The 18,218-nt window shown below is 42.1% G+C and overlaps 1 protein-coding gene and 1 long non-coding RNA gene across 2 annotated transcripts; one reads left to right on the forward strand and one right to left on the reverse strand.

Annotated features, from left to right (window-relative positions):
• Positions 1 to 146: 146 nt before the first annotated feature.
• On the forward strand, positions 147 to 1,578 carry LOC119022660. Its single transcript, XR_005076030.1, has 2 exons — positions 147 to 512; positions 1,069 to 1,578. It is a non-coding gene; the product is annotated as an uncharacterized LOC119022660 (long non-coding RNA).
• ampd1 lies at positions 1,328 to 15,879 on the reverse strand. Its single transcript, XM_037103785.1, has 16 exons — positions 15,729 to 15,879; positions 12,332 to 12,340; positions 11,368 to 11,533; positions 11,044 to 11,197; positions 8,319 to 8,484; positions 7,994 to 8,213; positions 7,638 to 7,767; positions 6,954 to 7,148; positions 6,213 to 6,344; positions 5,867 to 6,030; positions 5,528 to 5,654; positions 3,811 to 3,974; positions 3,430 to 3,550; positions 2,498 to 2,671; positions 2,015 to 2,125; positions 1,328 to 1,782 (listed from the first exon to the last, which is right to left on the reverse strand). Exons 1-16 carry the CDS (start codon positions 15,748 to 15,750, stop codon positions 1,627 to 1,629), a joined length of 2,211 nt encoding a protein of 736 aa, XP_036959680.1. The 5' UTR covers positions 15,751 to 15,879; the 3' UTR covers positions 1,328 to 1,626.
• Positions 15,880 to 18,218: the final 2,339 nt, after the last annotated feature.

Here is an 18,218-nt window from a genome sequence, read left to right on the forward strand (position 1 = left end):
TTGGACCCACTTCAGGCGCTCTACACTTAGCAGCATCTACAGTGAAGAATTCAGCTTTTAATAACATCTTTCATGCTTCTGGAGACTTGGATTACAACTATGTTTTATCTATGTTTTAAAACAAGTCTCCACCTACTTCAGGAAGGCTGTATTGCTGTGAATCTCCAGAAGTCTTTTAGGGATGAAGACCTTCACGTGACTTTCCATCGACTTTGGGGTGGACAGATGATGATTGAATTTCAAATTTTTCGCCCATCTCTGCTTTACAACTTAACGCCACTTATTTTGTAGGCACCTTGTTTGACATCCGGTTTCGCTCTGTCTTTTTCCGGGACGCTTGACGCTGCTGTGACTGTGAGAAAGTTTTGGTTGAATCCTCCCGATCCAAGAGCGGTGACGTCATCAAATCAACTCCTGCAGCTGTCAACGATGAATAAACGCTGTTGTCTTCAAGTGTCCTGGGAAATATGGGTACTGTGTTATGAGCAGCACCTACGCTGCTCCACGAGTCGGTAAACATGACTTGGACTTCACTTTTGTCAATGATGTGACGTTTTAGTGCAGCAAAGTGACTGACAGCGTTAAAACTGTCGGAAAAAAACCGACATTTTTAGAATTGATATGTTCATTCAGTTGCTTCAAGACAGTCAAATAAATCTGTATCTCACACCAGATGAAATGTATCCATCAAATTGAAACTGATTTATAGAATCTATAGAGTGGATTACATCATAATCTAATAGGCTTCTTGTTCAATTATTTCACCTAAACGGTGGACCACAAAACTACGGCCTAAAGCGAGTATTTGTCCTGTACTGACTTCAAAATGGATTTCAGACTTGATCAACATTCATGGAACAATCCAGCTCAATCAAATGTTGACCTTGCCATCCCAGTTTTAGCGTCTAAGAATGCGAGGGGTGTGTTTTTCCGGGAAATGCCTGACATCATTGATGCCCTGTCAATAACTAATCGTAAAAGTGATGCATCGTGCAACAATTCAGACTAATGACCTCATAAAATTTGCATGACTGACACACATTTTCCCTCTTCATTCTGCTGATGCAGCTAAACGTCTGGGCAGCTTGACTTCAAAAGGAAACAAGAGCCATCAGAAAACTGCTTTAAGTTCATGGTGTAGAAGAAACAGGTAAGAGAGCATATCAAGTCTCATTCACAGTTTACAGAGCTGCGCTTGATGTGTAACGCCTGAGGGCAGCAGCAGTGCTGGCAGCAAGACAAGATTCTGCAGTCAAGTAAATAATGTTGCAATGTTGTAATACCTGTTAAATCATGAAACACATCAATGGGACAAGCAAGCAGAAGATACCAGTTATTTCACATTTTATTTCTTGTCATTCTAACACAGGATGTCTCTCCATATGGAACACACATAGTGTAATGTACAAGTGAACTGGATAAGATGTGCAGATCATTATGCAGTGAAGACAACCATCATGAAGATTCCTCTTCCAAAGAAGAAAGCATACATGTGTTAGAAGGTTCCTTTCTTTAAGATTTTTTTTAATTTTTTTTTTTTAAGAGTTTCTGTGAAAAATGAACGTAGAAACTTTTCTACATCACAATGCAGATGAGTTTCGACCATGGTTGGGTCAGTTTGAGTGTCTACTCAGTCTTCAAGCCCTCCTTGATCAGGTTGAGCTCATAGCACAGGGTCTCGAAGCGGTACGCCATGCGGATCTGGGCCACGTTGGTCTTGCGGATGTCGTTGCCCTCTGGACCCTCCTTCAGGTAGTCATGACCCAGGAAGTGGACCTTCTCCTAGAACACAAAAGAAAACGACAAACGGGTTTTGGTGCGAGTACAATCTCTGATTTAAGAGCGGCCTGTGTCGTGTGAAGATATGATCCGTGTGTGTTTCAGAGGATTTGACATAAAGCCTCTAAGTCCACAACAATTACGGTTTTGCAGCAAAGATTTTGCTAACATAAAATGAGAGAAAAGTCTTACAGGCTACTTAATACGTGTGTTAAAAGAACGTAAAACTCGGTACCTCATCAGACAGGGAGCTCTGAATCACACTGTTCCTGGAGATCTCACACATGTCGCAGGTACTGAGCTTGAAGACCTGGGCTGCAATGGCGTACTCCTCCATCAGGGGTTCCTGTGGACATATAGGTCAACATTTACGCCTTTTATCACTCTACTTTGAGTCACAGCAGCACACCACTACCAGCAGCTACAGTGCATATGCAGTGGCATCATTTTGCATCGGTAACGGTTTGTTTTGTATGTGTTTATGCAATCCAGGCTATTATACAGTTCATTCTGGACACCTCGCATTCAGTACATATTGTGCTCCACTTCTGAGTGGGCTCCATATGACGTTGCCTGTTCAATATGAACACAAAGACTTGCAAAGAAAACTATAATGCATTCATTTGTGGACGTACACAATGTCGCGGTATTCACACACAGCACAGTATGCACCATTGTGTACATTATCATCAAAGGCCCTCTCTCTGTGCGCTCAGACCTTGGTGTAGTGGAACTGCATGGGGTCGTCGGTGGACAGAGACACCACCAGGCCTTTCTTGTGGAACTCCAGCAGGGGGTTCTTGGCGTACTCCAGGAACAGGCTGTTGTTGCTGAGAGGGGACATGGCGATGGGGATCTGGGTCAGGAAGTACAGGTACTGCAGCACAGGACTCTGGTGGTGGAGGACAGATGGATGAAATCAGTCTATAAGAGCAGTTTCAGTGAAATCATGACATTGTTCGTCAAAACCTGCCATTTCAGCTTCTCTTTTATTTTTATATTTGATGATATTTTATTATGAAAATACTAAAATGCCAGTAAGTCAAGTATTAACTGCAAGATTACTCACAAAAATTCACCTTAAATGTGAGACTGACATAAATTAATTGTACAGTAGTTCAAATATCCGCTTCAAAACCCTTTTTTTATTCTTTTAGAAAACATTAATTAAGTTATGAATTCTTGCAATATTCCGGTGATAAGCAGTCATTACAATCGGTTCACAGGATCATGGAAGATCCAGGATGACATCCATTCTTACTCTAATCCATTTCAACCTTAATTTTCCAACAAGTGTATTAGATCCAGGAGCTCTTTAAGAATGGAGTCCTTATGGTTTTTAATGAGATAGTTCCAGCACTATAGTAGAGTACATCCAGAAATTATTTCGGTGCTTTAAGATAAGAGATTACGTCATGAAAAAAAAAACGTCTTTGTTAATTGACTTTAATGTCTACAGCATAAAGATGCAGGTCTTTCTGATTATTTCTTAATCAGGACAATGGAGGCCTTATGGTTCCATCATCCTGAATCTTCCTCAAGCATCGATTTCTAAGTTGACATATAGAAATTGGTGCTTGATCATGTGTCACTTAATGTATGTATGAGCGCTGCTTAATTAATCTGTGTTAGTGCAGGTAGAGGACTGACCTTCTTGAGGTTGAGGCCGTGAGAGATGTTATCAGCGGTCATGAAGGCAGCCAGCAGATGGGTTACGGCCCCGGCCTCGCCACAGTGAGGCCTGAACATGAACGTGTTCATCCCCCTCTGTCTGGAAAGCAGAACATAAATTATATTTAATTATATTATGGTAGGGACGCATATCGTTAGAGGAACTTATTGTCCCGCTATTGCCAAAATATGCAGTCACCGAGTGTTTAGAGAAGAGAAGATGAGATATAAATAAATGGGGGGAACGTTCCATTTGTGATGTGACAAAAAACGAATGTCAAGGAAAAAAAACAATGACATCCCTGCACATCACGCATACTTCGAAAGGCAAAACTGAGTGTGCAAAAATGAGATACTGACCTGCGGAGCTGGTTGAGCACAGCGATGTTGGCATACATGTAGTAGATGTAGTAGGTGTAGGAGGGGTTCTTGACGATGTCCCACTCCTCTGGTTTGGGGCTCTTAGTGGAGAACATGTGACCACTGTGCTTGGACTCATCGTCCACACTGTCGAAGCCTGTCACCTACACACCAGGATGCAAACGCTTAGTTACACGAGGAGCAGAGGTTGCTCGGGGTTGCTCAGCTCTTGGACGGAGTTGGCTGTGAAAACGTTCCAACACCTATGACTGATATGGAAATTAACATTCACAGTTGAGGTCTTTTCATTTGTTATCCACCGGTTATGTCCAGCCAAGTCAGTGTCTTCTGTCTTGTACACACCACTAGAACTCAAGTAAAAAAAAAAATTTCATTTAACCCATAATTAGATCTTTAAAGGAACAGTTCACCCTTCAATCAAAAATCCATATTTTTCTTCTAACCTGTTCTATTTGTGTGACGTGTCGAGTTTTGGAGACATGGGTCGTATAGATATCTGCCTTCTCTCAAATAAAATGGCATTACATGGCAAGAATACATCTGAAAACTAGACAGCATTGTCGGTTCCATGGTTCATGATTCAGTCTCTTGGTTCTGTGTCTTAGTGTCGTGTCTTGTGCCTTATATTTAGGTTTTTTGGTTCTTAGGTTTTCTTTGGTTCCCTCTTGTGTCTCTTGTCCTTTCAGTGTCTCCAGTGTTTTCCCTGTCGCAGTTTGTCTCCCTCTGTCTGTCAGTGTCTTCTCCTCTGTGCATCCCCCCCCCCTCGTTACCTCACCTGGCCTCCCCCCTCCTCTCCCTCCTCTCATCTTCAGTGTCTGCGTACTTAGTCTCTGCTTTCCCTCTTGTCTCCGTCCGTTCATTGCTTCTGTCTGCGTGATGTTCCCTGTGTCTCCAAGCTCCTTGATGTCCCCTGGATGTTCCCTGTGTTTCCTTGCTCCCGGAAGTTCCTTGTATTCCACCTGTGTCGCCTTTTGATATGTGGTTTTTTTTTTTTTGGATTTAGGTTTTAGCGTTTTGATTTGCACCTTGTTGAAACTTTTCTGTCATACTTTGTTGAGCTGTTTTAGTAGCTACTTTGTTTTCTGGTTCCTGGACTGATATTTAGTTTCATGCTCCTTGTTTTTTTTTGTTTGTTTGTTTGTTTTTTTGCATTCAGCTTTTGTTTAAATAAAAGCTCGCCTTTCGTTCCCCTTCAATTCTGCCTATCTCCTTAGCTTTCCCCTGTGAACCCCCGTGACAGTCTGTTTCCCGAAATCATGGCCTGGCTGCCAACGGTACTTTACAGACCCGCACATGTCACCACGCAGAAGGAAACATGTTAGCTATGTAGTGTTAGCCTCCATGACTGGATGTGTGTTTCCTTCTGCATAGTGATACGGAAAGAAAAACAATCACACCTAAACAGTCTTGATACATAAATAGCTTTACAGGTAAGAGGAAAAATATGCATTTTGATTTTGGGGTGAGCTGTCCCTTTATTTTGCCAGAGTTATATTATTTTTAGATATTTTTGGATGCTATTTTGGGTTTACGGAGGGGTCTAAAGGATATACTGATCAAGCTGGAGAGGGTTAAATATAAGACTTTTTCATACAGTGCCTCACTATCGTACAGTCCATAATCCATGATATGATTTGTGTCCGAGCTGTTATGATCATCCACCCACTAATGCTTTTGGTGGCCGTTTCTGACTCACATGCTTGAGGAAGATGCTGAGCTCTGGGTTGGACTGTGGGTCGATGGTGGCCTGGAACACGGGGAGGAAAATGTTCTCCAACATCCTGCCAAAGTGTGGCACAAAGTCCCTGCCTCTGAAGATGTCGCTGAGATAGAGAGAAGACAAAACATTTTAATAAGAATTCTAGCCATCTGAGCCCTTTTTTTTTTTTTTTTTTCCAAGCATACAGTGTTGCAAAATACTGCTGATTATTCTTAAATATCCATAACTTATCCCCAGTGGGATAAAATGGTCCTCTGTTTGTATCGTGGTTGGATTAAAAGTGCATGGGAGAAAGAATCGACAGTGACTACGTACTAGATCCTGGGAACCTGAATCATCCACTTGAAGTTTGGGGAGTAGACTCTGTGCTTGACGAACCAGCTGGACAGTTTGCTCCACTCGTTGGGGTTGCAGCCGTAGATGGACAGACGAGGCTCAGCATACTGGTACTTGGCATCCTCCAGGTCACTGGCTACTTCCTGGTTTACACAAAGGTCAGATCAGGCTTAGATCATCTGAAGTTTGTTATGTAATACATAACATATTTGGCAGATCAGTGGCAATATTGATTTATCATTCTTCGTGCGTCAGCAGGACAAAAAAACTATTTTTCTTACTGCGATGTTTCTCTTCTCTCTGCTTTATTCGAACAGGAACTGACCTTGATGATGGTGGCAAAGTACTCTCCGTTGATTTGGTTCTCCGTCTTCATGTACAGGTCACGCAGCTCGCTGGCTCCCACGGGGTTGTACTTGGCGTTGAACTTGTCAAAACGCTGGAAGGTTTGTCTGCCCTTCAGAGAAACAGCAGAGAGACGGGGAAAGAGATTCAGATCGAGGAAGGTAGACAATGCTGATTTGTAAATGTTGTCCAAGTTATCTAAATAGAGGACACCATAATGATAAACACAATGTTAAACACGTTTTCTTACATTTTTTTTCATGTTGTTTTATAGTATTCTCGACAAATATGTGTATAGTCCTATGACTTTCTAAAAACTGTGACAAATAACGCAATCCTCCTGTACTTTGATATCTCAAACGAGTTATTGGCGCAATAAGCAATTCTGGAGAAAGATAATTGATTGTCAAGCCTCGTTCCCATCTCATCCGTTCCCTGCTAGACAATCAACTGTCTTTCTCTGGATGCACTTATACGCATGCTTAACTGGCCCGGACATCAAAACAAAGAACAGAGAGGTTTGGTGTTGGCAGTTACATTAATGTTCAAAATCTCATATTTAACTTTAAAGTGTGCTTACAAGAGTCAAACAGTTTAAGTGTGTGCCTGCTTCAATCAGGGAATGGTAAAGAAATTGCACCTTCTCACGAGTCCTTCACTGATTCTATATATAGCTGGTACACTATAATTCTGTATGCACAAACTGAGTGAGCCAACATACAGCGTGCACATCCAGGGAGTCCACAGTGAGGTCATAGGGGTGCAGGTGAAGGGACTCAAAGAGCTCCTTCATGGTGACCTCTTTCCCTTTCAGCTTGTGCACGACGCGATCGGCGTCCACGCGGTAGGACTTCTTGATGAAGCGCAGCAGGTGCTTCTGGTTCATGCAGGCGGCGGCGTGGATGTGGGTGTCCACCTGGGATGACAGCGAGGTGAGGGAGAGGGGATCAGAGTGGGTTGTGGGTGTAGGTGTTGTAATAGCTCTGCTTCATCACAAGAGGGAGCCAGAGACACGTGCAAGACGCATGGCGGCTTCAAGCGAGGAAAACCACAGCAAACAAGGTAGGAAGCACTGTTTTTCAAAATATTTAGACTTTTCATGACCATGGTTTTTGTGCCATATATCATTGATTTTATACTACATAGTGAAGATCTCTGATACCACGTATTAAAAAGTTAATATAAAGATTTTAAGTGTGGTCAGTGTAGGAAGAGTGCAAAGATTCCACTTTATTTTCAGCCCATCTAAAATCCAGTCTTCATGGGGCCTGTACCTGTAGTTATATCCCTCCAAATGAAGGAGAGTTATGGGTGCGCAGTGGATTTACAGTCATTTTTGTTCACTTTTTAAAGTTTTGAGGCAAATTTAGAGGCAATGTCTGTGCTAAATGCTGTGCATAACTACCTTCCTGCAGTTGTAAAAGTCCCTGTGGGGGTTCATCTTCAGCTCCCTCATCTCCTCCATCTCGTTCAGCATCTCATGCACGTTGAACTTGGACATGAGGAACTTCAGACGACGGTGAGTGTAGGTCTTACTGCAGAGCGAGAGAGTTGTACAGTTTCAAATTTATTATAGATATTTTTCATTATGATTATTATTATTCCGACAACCAGAAAAATGCCGAAACCAGGTAATTGGTAAGTCAATAAGTAATTGGTTTGAAAGTGATTCATTCCTGACATGTTCTGGGCTGTACAGACACTGGATACTGGGTGAGATCATAACTGAGATATTGCAGTTCTGAAATACAAAGCACTCACGTTGGGCCCTGTGCAATGAGAGCGATGAGGAAGTTCATGTCGTCGATGAAGGTGTTGTAGTCGGGGCAGGGCAGGTCCTTGGGCTGATGTTTGTCAGCGGCTGCAGCGTCGTTGTACACATAGATGAGACCGTCCTTCATACGAGCAACGTATCCCAGATTCTTTGGCAGTTCAGCGGTATCAAAGGGGTCTTCCCCATTCTTTGGAGGAGATGTGAAGACTGGTGGATGGAGGTAACATACAAGTCAAGCATTTGGGCACAGAAAACACTTTGCATAAGCATTATTTGGTCACCCTGTTGAGAGTCATCATCTTTTCTCCTCACCTGGCTGCACCTGATCTTCAGGTTTGAAGGTCTCCCCCTCGATGTCACGCAGGTACTGGGAGACCGTGCGGGGGAAGCGCTGGTAGGCCAGCCGCATGTACTTCTCCCTGATGGTCAAGGCACGGTACAGACCCTTACAGGACAGCTCAAAGTCATCCATGGTCACCTGAGAGGCAGACATATAACAAACTTGTAGACCATGTGGCTAAGTTTGTTAGTTTTAAAAACTTTATGAACCACAAACTATCCACTCAAAAAGAAAATAATTGTGATAACAAAAGCATGTTTTCATTTGTTGATGGAAGGGGTGGAGACTGGACTGAACCAAGAATTCTGAAAAATGGTCTGTAAACTGCTAAAGTCACAATGTTCTGCTCAAAATATTGCCAATACTTAACTGTGTTCTCCTGCATTACTAGACCAGCACTTTTCTTTCTGTCATGTTATGCATTATGCTACACTGTATAGTCACTACGCCCGAAATGTATCTCAACAAAGTTAAAACAGGAATAATAATCAGCTTCCCTCACAGTGTTTCGCTCCCTGAAAATGTCCGAGCCACAGCCATGAAACATAAACCCCACGGCCTGCTCTCAGATGAGCTCCACTCAGGGGGCCTCTGTTGGTGGGCAGGAGGCTGTAAGGCCGCTGACGCATGTGGCGACTGAAATTCAAAGTCAACACCTCCCGCATCCGTGTAAACTTGACCCAAGTCTAGTTTAGGAATGTTTGGTGACATGCAGTGATACAACGGTGGAAACTTCAACTGCTGCTACTACACTGTAAAACATCAAACCTGAATTCAGTGGAATCAACTAACACGACTTAAAGAACCTAATTCAAATAGTCGCCTTTTGTATCTGAGAGAAACACCCCCCCTTTCTATTTTTAGCCCTATATGGGGTAATTACTCCTTTCCTCCAGGTAAAACAGACGGGGGGGTTTAAATCTTGGGCTACTAAAGGACTGGCAAAAATAGGAGACCTTTACAACTCACAAAAAGTGCTGATGTCATTTGGAGAAATAGTTGATAAATTTAACATACCCCAAAACCACTTTTTTAAATACCTTCAGTTGAGAAATTTCATTAGAACACACCAAAATCAAACATTATCCATCCCTGAAAGGTCTACTGTAGAAAAATTAATGAATATGGATTTTTTAAGGAGGGGTTTAATATCCAAAATATATAAATGTCTAGTAGATGGAAGCACAGAAACATCAGCAGGAAGGCTGGGAGCATGGAGAGAAGATCTACAGGAGGACATCCCAATAGAAAAATGGGGGGAAGTATGCTCTCAAACACAATCAAGAACTTCTAATACACGCCTGAAAATACTACAATACAACTGGTTGATGCGAACATATATCACTCCAGAAAAACTTCACAAATATAACAGTGCTATACCTGATACTTGTATTAAATGTGGGAAGGAAAAAGGTACTTTTTTCCACTGTATTTGGCAATGTACAAAAATACAAAAATTCTGGCAAGAAATAAAACAATGTATTCAAAATATTTTACAAATTCAAATACCATTAATCCCACATTTGTTTATATTTGGTCTATATCCAGATAATTTGAAGTTTAAAAAACATCAACGAATATTTGTGGACTTCAGCGTGCTAATGGCAAAGAGAGTAATAGCCATCTCGTGGAAAAACACTAGTAGCCCAAGTGTGAAGAAGTGGTTGTCTGAACTGTCTTCAACTCTCCCTTTAGAGAGAATAACATATACAATAAAACACAGAATACATATTTTCCACCAGATCTGGGAACCCTTTATTAACTATGTATTGAGGACGGATCTGTCTCATCTGATGGAAGTGCCTGGGGACATAACATACTTAATGTTATTGCTTTAATATTATGTATTTACTTATTTTTTATTTTTTTGAACTCACTAACCTTATTCCCAACCAATAACTTGAAATCTTGTAAGGACCAGTGTTGACATGTTTGTTCATGACATGTAACTACATTTCTTTATATTTCTTTGTAATATTGTGAAAACAATAAAAAGAATGCTGGCAAAAAAAAAAAAATAGTCGCCTTTTATTACATTTTAAAGGAGAAAGTTTGGGGACAGCCGTGACGCCTAACCTCGGTAAAAACTGAAACTGTAGTCAAGCCTCCCCGAAAATCTTGCGTTGCAGAGGTAGCCTGGCCGGGGGTGGGTGTATTTTCAGCTGCACAGATGCTACTGATTGGTCACAGAAATATCATAAGAATGCATATGCAGCTATGACCCTCTCGCTCTTCTGTGACTACATGTTGCAACATTGCCTTAAAAGAGTATGTGAACTACAATCAGTGTTCGGGACGGCGCGTAACAAAAGTGACATGTTACAGTAATATATTTGTTTTTGGCAAAAATGGAGTAATATATAGCATTACTTATAATATTTCAGTGTTTATTGAGGGTTTTTTTTTTTTTTTTTTTGAAAGAACCAACTTTTCTTGAGTTTCTTGAGTCTCCAGAATACCATTTTCTTTCAAGTTTGCAGTGAAGCTCTGTATGACTACCAATCAATTATTATCCCAATTTTAACCACTAATATGAGCACCAACTGTTTTTCCTAGCTTTTACACACCACATCTACAACTGACTAGGACCAGTTTGCAGCTCCTTAAAGTGATTGTTTTATCTACATTTAAAATGGTGGGTGATATTTTTCAAAAAAAAAAAAAAAAAAAAGCAAACATTGAACGAGTGAACAGTACCCCAGAGGCATAGTCTCCGATGATGGCCACTCTCTGGAAGTCGGGCACCTCCAGGTAGGTGGGCGTGTCCACCTCCACTGACATTACAGGGGCAACAGCTGACTTGGAAGCAGCCGCAGCCACAGGCACGGCGATGGTGCGGGACCGCTTCTTGCTGTGGATGAGGAGAGGCTGTGTTTAGTGGCTGACTCATCCAAGATCAAAATCTCTCCGTTTGTTGTTGAGGCCAGTTATTATCAGCTATATAATGTCTTTTTTGCCCTGTGTTTTCAAGGAAACATGGAAGTTATTAAATTAATTGAATTTAATCATCTCCGGTCTCACCGTTTCTCAGCATTATCCTCAGTGTGCAGATGGTGGGCCATCTCCTCGTGCATGATGGGACAGTCCTCATCCACATCAAACATGGAGATCTCATCGCGGACGTTCTCGTCTTTGGTCTCAGACGCAAAGACTTTCTCCGCGAAGGCCCGCATCTTGTCGTCGGTCTCTGTCAGTCGCATCAAACGTACGTTCTGTTAGTAACCTAAAGGCGCTCTGCTCCAATCCCATCATGCAGCGCTAAACAACACAGACTATGCCTAGGAGGCCAGCCACAAACAGAACCTCTTGACTGCTAATCTAGGCTACATGTATGACATTACAAAGGCACATACCTTACCTAACCTGACAGACTCCAGCACATGCGTTGTATACATGACCAAAGATTGACTCAGTCACTACAAGGCTGCAACTGTGACCTCCACTTCTGGCTGAAAACACAAGGTCCCATGCACATAGAGGAATTACAGTGATAAAGCACTGACATACACAGTCGGCTCGACTCGTATGCATGGATACAAGGTTCTAAAGCCTTCTTTGATAAAAGTTTTTAACTCCAGACCCAGTTTTCGTATCATCCTTCGCTGTTAATTTTACATTTCTCATCAGTCAAGATGTCAGTGGTTCTATAGGGACGTGAACAAAATGATTCCGATCAGATTTCCTCAATATGTTAAAAAAAGAAATGACAGGAAAAGAGGGTCAAGGTCCAAAACGACCTGAGTTTATGAACCAAGCTACAGAACGACAGCAATTCGACAGAGGTTTCATCAGAAACACAGCGACAACACAGAGCATGAGTGGTACCACATGATTCCTGCTAACAGAGACAACTACTCTCTAGATGGAATTCTACTGGTTGCATGCACATACTAGGCAAGAGCCAAGGCGTTCAACTCTAGACAGCCACGTATGGCACATTGGACCAAAGTGATCTTGGGTTCTACTTTGCATCCTCTGTACTTACTCGCTTGACCTGATTATGCCCAGCAAGAAAGTAGCACCACCCGGAAGGAAAACCAAAAAAAGAGAGGGTTAGAAAAGCATTGGTTAGGAAAAGGTGTTATACATGAAGATGATACACACATTTGATGTTTTACAGTGTTTGAATGACAAAATGCACCAACCGCTGTAGTTACGGATACGTGACAATTTAAGAACAGGGACTGTCCCTGCCTATCATCCATCATATTTATCAGTTATTAACAATACTGAAAATAGATTACACACATTACACATGCAACGGAAGACGCTGAGGATTGTGATTAAACACTGGATGGGTATATAAAGTGTTATGGTGATTGGATAAGTTGTATTAAGGCAACATACTGTGTGAGGATGAAAAATGGGGAGGACACATGAGTGTTAAATTAAAGTTGCTCATGGAACTGATTTGGACAAAGCATGAAGATGTTTGTGACTGCACCGTTACAACACATGCAGAGATGATTGATCGTCTCCGTTCTCTAAGTTTTTAATCAAATATGGAGGATGTCTGCGTGCTGGGATTCCATTACTGCTCTGCTGCTGGATTTTTTTTTTTATTTTTTTTTTACTAATGATCCATGCATGTGAAGATGCATTCCCTGCCATTACGTTTTATTCTATATTTATCTTAAGGATTTTTGTTTTGGCTTTGGCTTTCAGCTGTATTGACAGGTCAGCTCAGAGAGGTGACAGGAAACAGGATGAGGGAGAGGGGGCGGGACATGCAGCTGCAGTGGGGACGAAACCTCCGTACGTGGGATGCAGGCTGTACCAGCTGAGCTCCTGCTTCACTTCGAAGGTTCAAGCAAGTCGGACGGTCAGTGAAGCCTTGTGTGCTAGCATCCCATTTCCAACTATTCCGAGAAGTCATTTATTAATGTAAATGCTCGCTTTCAGTTCAGTTCTGGCCGATGATGCTGTTAGTGAAGCATCATATGCAAATACATTATGACCAACCGAAGAGCCGAACTGCAGGTGAGCAGTACATTGATAAACAGTGCCCACTTCCACTTTATCCCGTAGGAAGTAGCTCTTTAATCACCAAGGTCCATGTCATTTTGTTGCATTCAAATGCATGGAGGAAAACTCCAGAGAAGAAGTTTTTCAACTCCATACTTACTTCCTCCCTCTGCAGAGTAACGGTGGGACGGTCCAGGTTACAGGGAAACAAAACAAGTGTGGTTATGTTTAAAGGCAGCAATTCCAAGGAAGCTAGTGAGCTACTTAATAAATAAACAAATAATAAATACTGTCCACAGAATTTGCTTAGTTTTTGGGATCATTGCCATAGTAGAAAATAGTCATTATTATAGTTGTGTGGATTTTTCTCCAGGACACATTTACTGAGAGTTTCGAGACTTTTCCAAGGAAAGTTTAAATTCTGGAGCACAAATTAAATTACTTTCACCTTCATCGTAGCGATCTGTGATTGAAACCGGTTGTCTGCTTGCAGCACCTGCTCCGACAGATCGTTAAAAAAAAAAAAACCTGCCTGCATGGACTGCATGACAGCGCTGGTGTGAAATCTCAGCAGTCACATCACAATGTTGCACCAAGTGTAAACAAGTCTCAGACACATTCTCCACCGATACCTGCTAAATCTCTACAACCACCCAACCCTGTCTGATGTGAAATCAAGCTCCTGAGACAGCAGCTGCCCAGACCACCGCATTTCTATTTTTCACCCCTTGAAAAACTCTCGATGGCATAATATGACTTCGTACTTGCCAGCTGCCCAGTGCCTGGGGGGAGGTAGGCCTATAATTAGCAACCATTACAACCGCATTTAAAATAGTAGTAATAATACAGCAAGTACAGATGAGCAAAGGTTGCTTTTTTGACATTTTCACAGCTCATACATTTTGCCATATTGAAAGGGTTTCTGAAAACCAATATTTGGGTATTTCGTTGTATCAGAAAATCACATTTTAAATTCCATTTGAACACACTTGTAAGCAAGTTAAGACAAACAGTTGGTTTGATACAGAAACAGTAGCACCCTCCCCATGTTCTGTAGGAAATACATCACTGAAGCTTTTTCATCCGTCCTGCATTATGGTGATGTTATCTGTCGCCTGTCTCCACTCTCACTCCACTGGACTCGGTTTATCACTCCACCTACAGATTCATTACTGGTGAACTGTTATTCCACTCATCATTGTATTCTGTACGAAAACGTTTGACGGGCACCTTTAACAGTAAGACGTGACAGCCGTTGGTTGATGTTTCTTTTTAAAGCCTCGAAGGGCGACATGTCACCAGATACCAGCTCTTTATTAAACTGGTCACAGAGTCACTATTCAACACGCTCCAGTGATTGTACAACGTTCCCCGGGTAAACCCAGCAAACTTTTTTCACTTTCAGTGCTCCATAAACTTGGAACATTTTATAATGTACATTTAAACTTGATACAGTTATATATAGTTATATATACCAGTTTAAGACTTTGATATCAAACTAGTCAGCATTTGAACGTCACGTCTTTTAACTACATGCTGTCCTGTATGGTGGTCTGCCATTTATCTCTTATGCACCTCAGTTTTATTTGTGTTTTGTCACAATCGTTTACGGGCAGTTTCTTATCATTTTCAAGCATTTTTATTTTCTGTTTTATTGGTATTCTGTCATGTTGCTTCTTATCGATTTTCATTTTCTTGCTCAGTGATCATCACATATTCTGTTTTGGTTTTGTTTGTCTGTTGTCTTGACGTCAGTGCAAATGAGGGCTTACCCTGGATGATTTCTTTGGGAAATGTAAACGAAGGTTGAATGAATGAATACTCATAGATTCTACACGTCCAGTTTGTTTCCTTAACATGAACTTGAAAACTTACAAGAGCACAAGACTGGTATTTTGATTTTGTTTAACTGATATATAAAAAATGATAGTGGTGAATTAATTGTGATGTGCATATCAGTCAGTATGGACTCCATATAACCCCTGTGAACCTGCCATTAAAGCCGTCAGTACCATCAGTTAGAGCGACGATGCAGTGCTGCCAAACGGATGGGAATTTATTACCCCAACAGTTGTTAATATCCAGCGCAGTGCAGCGTGTGACCCCTGTGAGCACATTCAAAGAATGTTTTTGCAAAGTTTTGGGAGTTCTTGCATCCGTTCTTTCCGTACGCTTTAATAAGCAGGCGTGAGGGAGGCGTGTGGACAGAGAGGCCACGTTTTGTTTTGCTTTTTACATTTTCTTCACGTGCAAACCACGGAAAGGCGTCAAAAAATGAAACTCTTGATGAAGGCTTCCCTCAGTTAATCTTTGCAGTCATGTGCTGATTTAAAAATAACTCCTGTGAAAATCCATCCTAACCCGCTTCCTATAGGCGAGAGAGAGAGAGAGAGAGAGCATGTTCTGCCCATACTCACCTGGCACTACAACTTTAGGCATGGTGATGCTGTTCCAGTGAAACGCTCCCTGAGGAAAAAAAGGGTGATCAGCCGCTGGACCACTGTAGTCGGGAAGTGTGGAGCCCTGAACTTGGTCCGTGCAATATTAAGCTCCCCCTGCCTCGAGTGTAACCAGAACCTGCTGTGCCCACACGGGATACGCCTTGACGTAACAGGGAACTCGTATGTGTCCAAGTCTATTTTTAAGTTGCCTATGAGTGCACACAAGACTCACTGACCAGCAAAGTGTGTCGACAAAGAGCATGTGGGTATGTGTGCATGAGGGGACACTGTTATTATATAACACCCCGATGGCTGCACAAGTTGCTGTGCACATGCAGCGCCCAGTGCAAATGCAACAGGCGGTGCCGTTAAATGATTTCGAAAAGCCTGAAAATGTTTGAATTAGAAATGTAAACCCTGCACCTCAGTAGCTTTCGCTAAGGTGTTTTTGATCATACTTACATACAAAACACCCCGAGCTCCCTTTGCTTCATTTCTGTGTCCTTTGAAATGAGAAAGAGAAAGATGTTTAAAAGAGTCTTGAGGTGTCACTCAAGGCTAAGTGGTGCAACGTCAGCACGCAAACATGCTTTCAAAGACAACTGTACCATCCTCGTGTTATGTAGGGATAATGTTTGCCCTTGTAAACATAATAGTTTAACGTGTTATACACAGTGTAAAGCTGAGGCTGATCATCATTGTAGGTAACCGGTTGTCTTGGAGACGTCCCTGTGTTCCCACAGCCCAATGGTCCCACATTTCCAGGACATTTTCAAAAGTAGGTCTTGTGCTCCTACATTTCCCTTCAATTTAAGCCCTATCCTCCCACAAGATTTTTTGGAAGCACTTTATGGTAAATGAATGAATGAATGAGTCATTTCATATCGATCAGCAGCAGCAGAAATCGTCATGATCACAATCATTACAAAAGGCTTAGGGTTAGGTTACGGTTAGGGCCTGATTTTGAAAACAGTCTTAGAAATGGGGGAACATAGGCACACTTCCATTGTCCTGATCTTTAAAATAAGCTGCCCCGAACCAATATCTGCCTCATATCTGCCTCTAACTCTCCCTTCCATATATACCTCGGTCTTCCATGGCTGAGCATTTCTGATGGACTCAGTGCCTGTTTGACGATATTGTCCAGCTGTCTTAGAGTGTTGACGATCCATGACCATCTTCTCCTAACTGATAAGCAGCTGCACTGGTTCCTGGTCCATTCTCTGCTACAGGACCTATAGCATCCGCAATGTTTTTATACAACCCTCTCTAAAACTCCACAGCAACAATTTTTTTTCCCCCAGACGCAAAGTGCTGGGTGCCTTGAAATAGTGCAAGATTCATTCATGACACTGTAGTCTTCAGTTAAGATCAAAATGGAGGCCAAGTTTCTAAGATGGGCGTGTTCCGAGCGAGGGGGCCGGAAAGAGGGGATGGCCGCCCCATTTTGCAACCCTGGCCCGCACTAGTGGAGTTCTGCATAATCATGCAGTAATGAAATAATGACTACAGGTATTTTTAAAACATAGATCATACACCAAAACTACCTGCATTACTGGGTATGATATATTATAAGTAATGGCTACTTCTTTGGTTGTAAGGGAGGGAAGTTCTGTGCCATTCACTCATGTCACGTCTCCGTTCAGCCTAAGACGGCGTGCAGCCGGAGAACTCTTAACAACCTGTCTATTTTTAGGGAATGTGATCCTAAATGTCAAAGTTCCTCTTATGTTTCAACCAGTTAAAGGGATCAGGTTAGAAACGGGCAGTCAGTCAGATCAGGCATAAGAAATAAAAATGCCAGACCAAATCATGTCCGTGCTGAGGTGCTACCGGTGAAACATTTCTGATAATAGTCCATCTCTGATAATATATTTTCTCAGCATACCTTTGGAATACTGTAAACTGCCAGCTGACACTTGACTCTGTGGAGTACTTGTGATGGGAACACAACAACACTCTGGTAGCGTGACATTATCTTGAACTCTAGAGGTGGATTCAATCTTCTCTTGACTTGGCTGTTTGGACAGCGTGCTCCGTGTAAAACCTCCAAATCTGAGGTCGAACGCTTTCTCGCTTGTGTGTGTCTGTTAAACTCTGCATCCCTGATCGTCGCCGAGTTGCCACATGCTTTCACAGGTGAGTCGCAGCAAATGCACGTCTGACACGAATGCACAGTTCTCTGATTCATTTCTTTTTTGTCATCGAGAGAGATCTGACTGTTCCTCGCCCCCGAACCTGAAAGATTATCAGCTACTGGACATCTGGTTTATGTGGGAAAGAGGGAGCAGGGTGTCCAAGCTTGCCCGTCTCACATTACACCTATCATCATCATTTGGACTGTCAGACACTATGAAATTACAACAGGTGCTCCCCTGTCCAGCTTCGAGTCTCGGAATGCCTTGCTTATTCTGACACGTCCTGCGGTTTTCATTGTTCTAGTTAAATTCAAATGTCATGTGATCG

Source organism: Acanthopagrus latus, chromosome 7, assembly GCF_904848185.1.
Source record: "Acanthopagrus latus isolate v.2019 chromosome 7, fAcaLat1.1, whole genome shotgun sequence".
NCBI lineage: Eukaryota > Metazoa > Chordata > Actinopteri > Spariformes > Sparidae > Acanthopagrus > Acanthopagrus latus.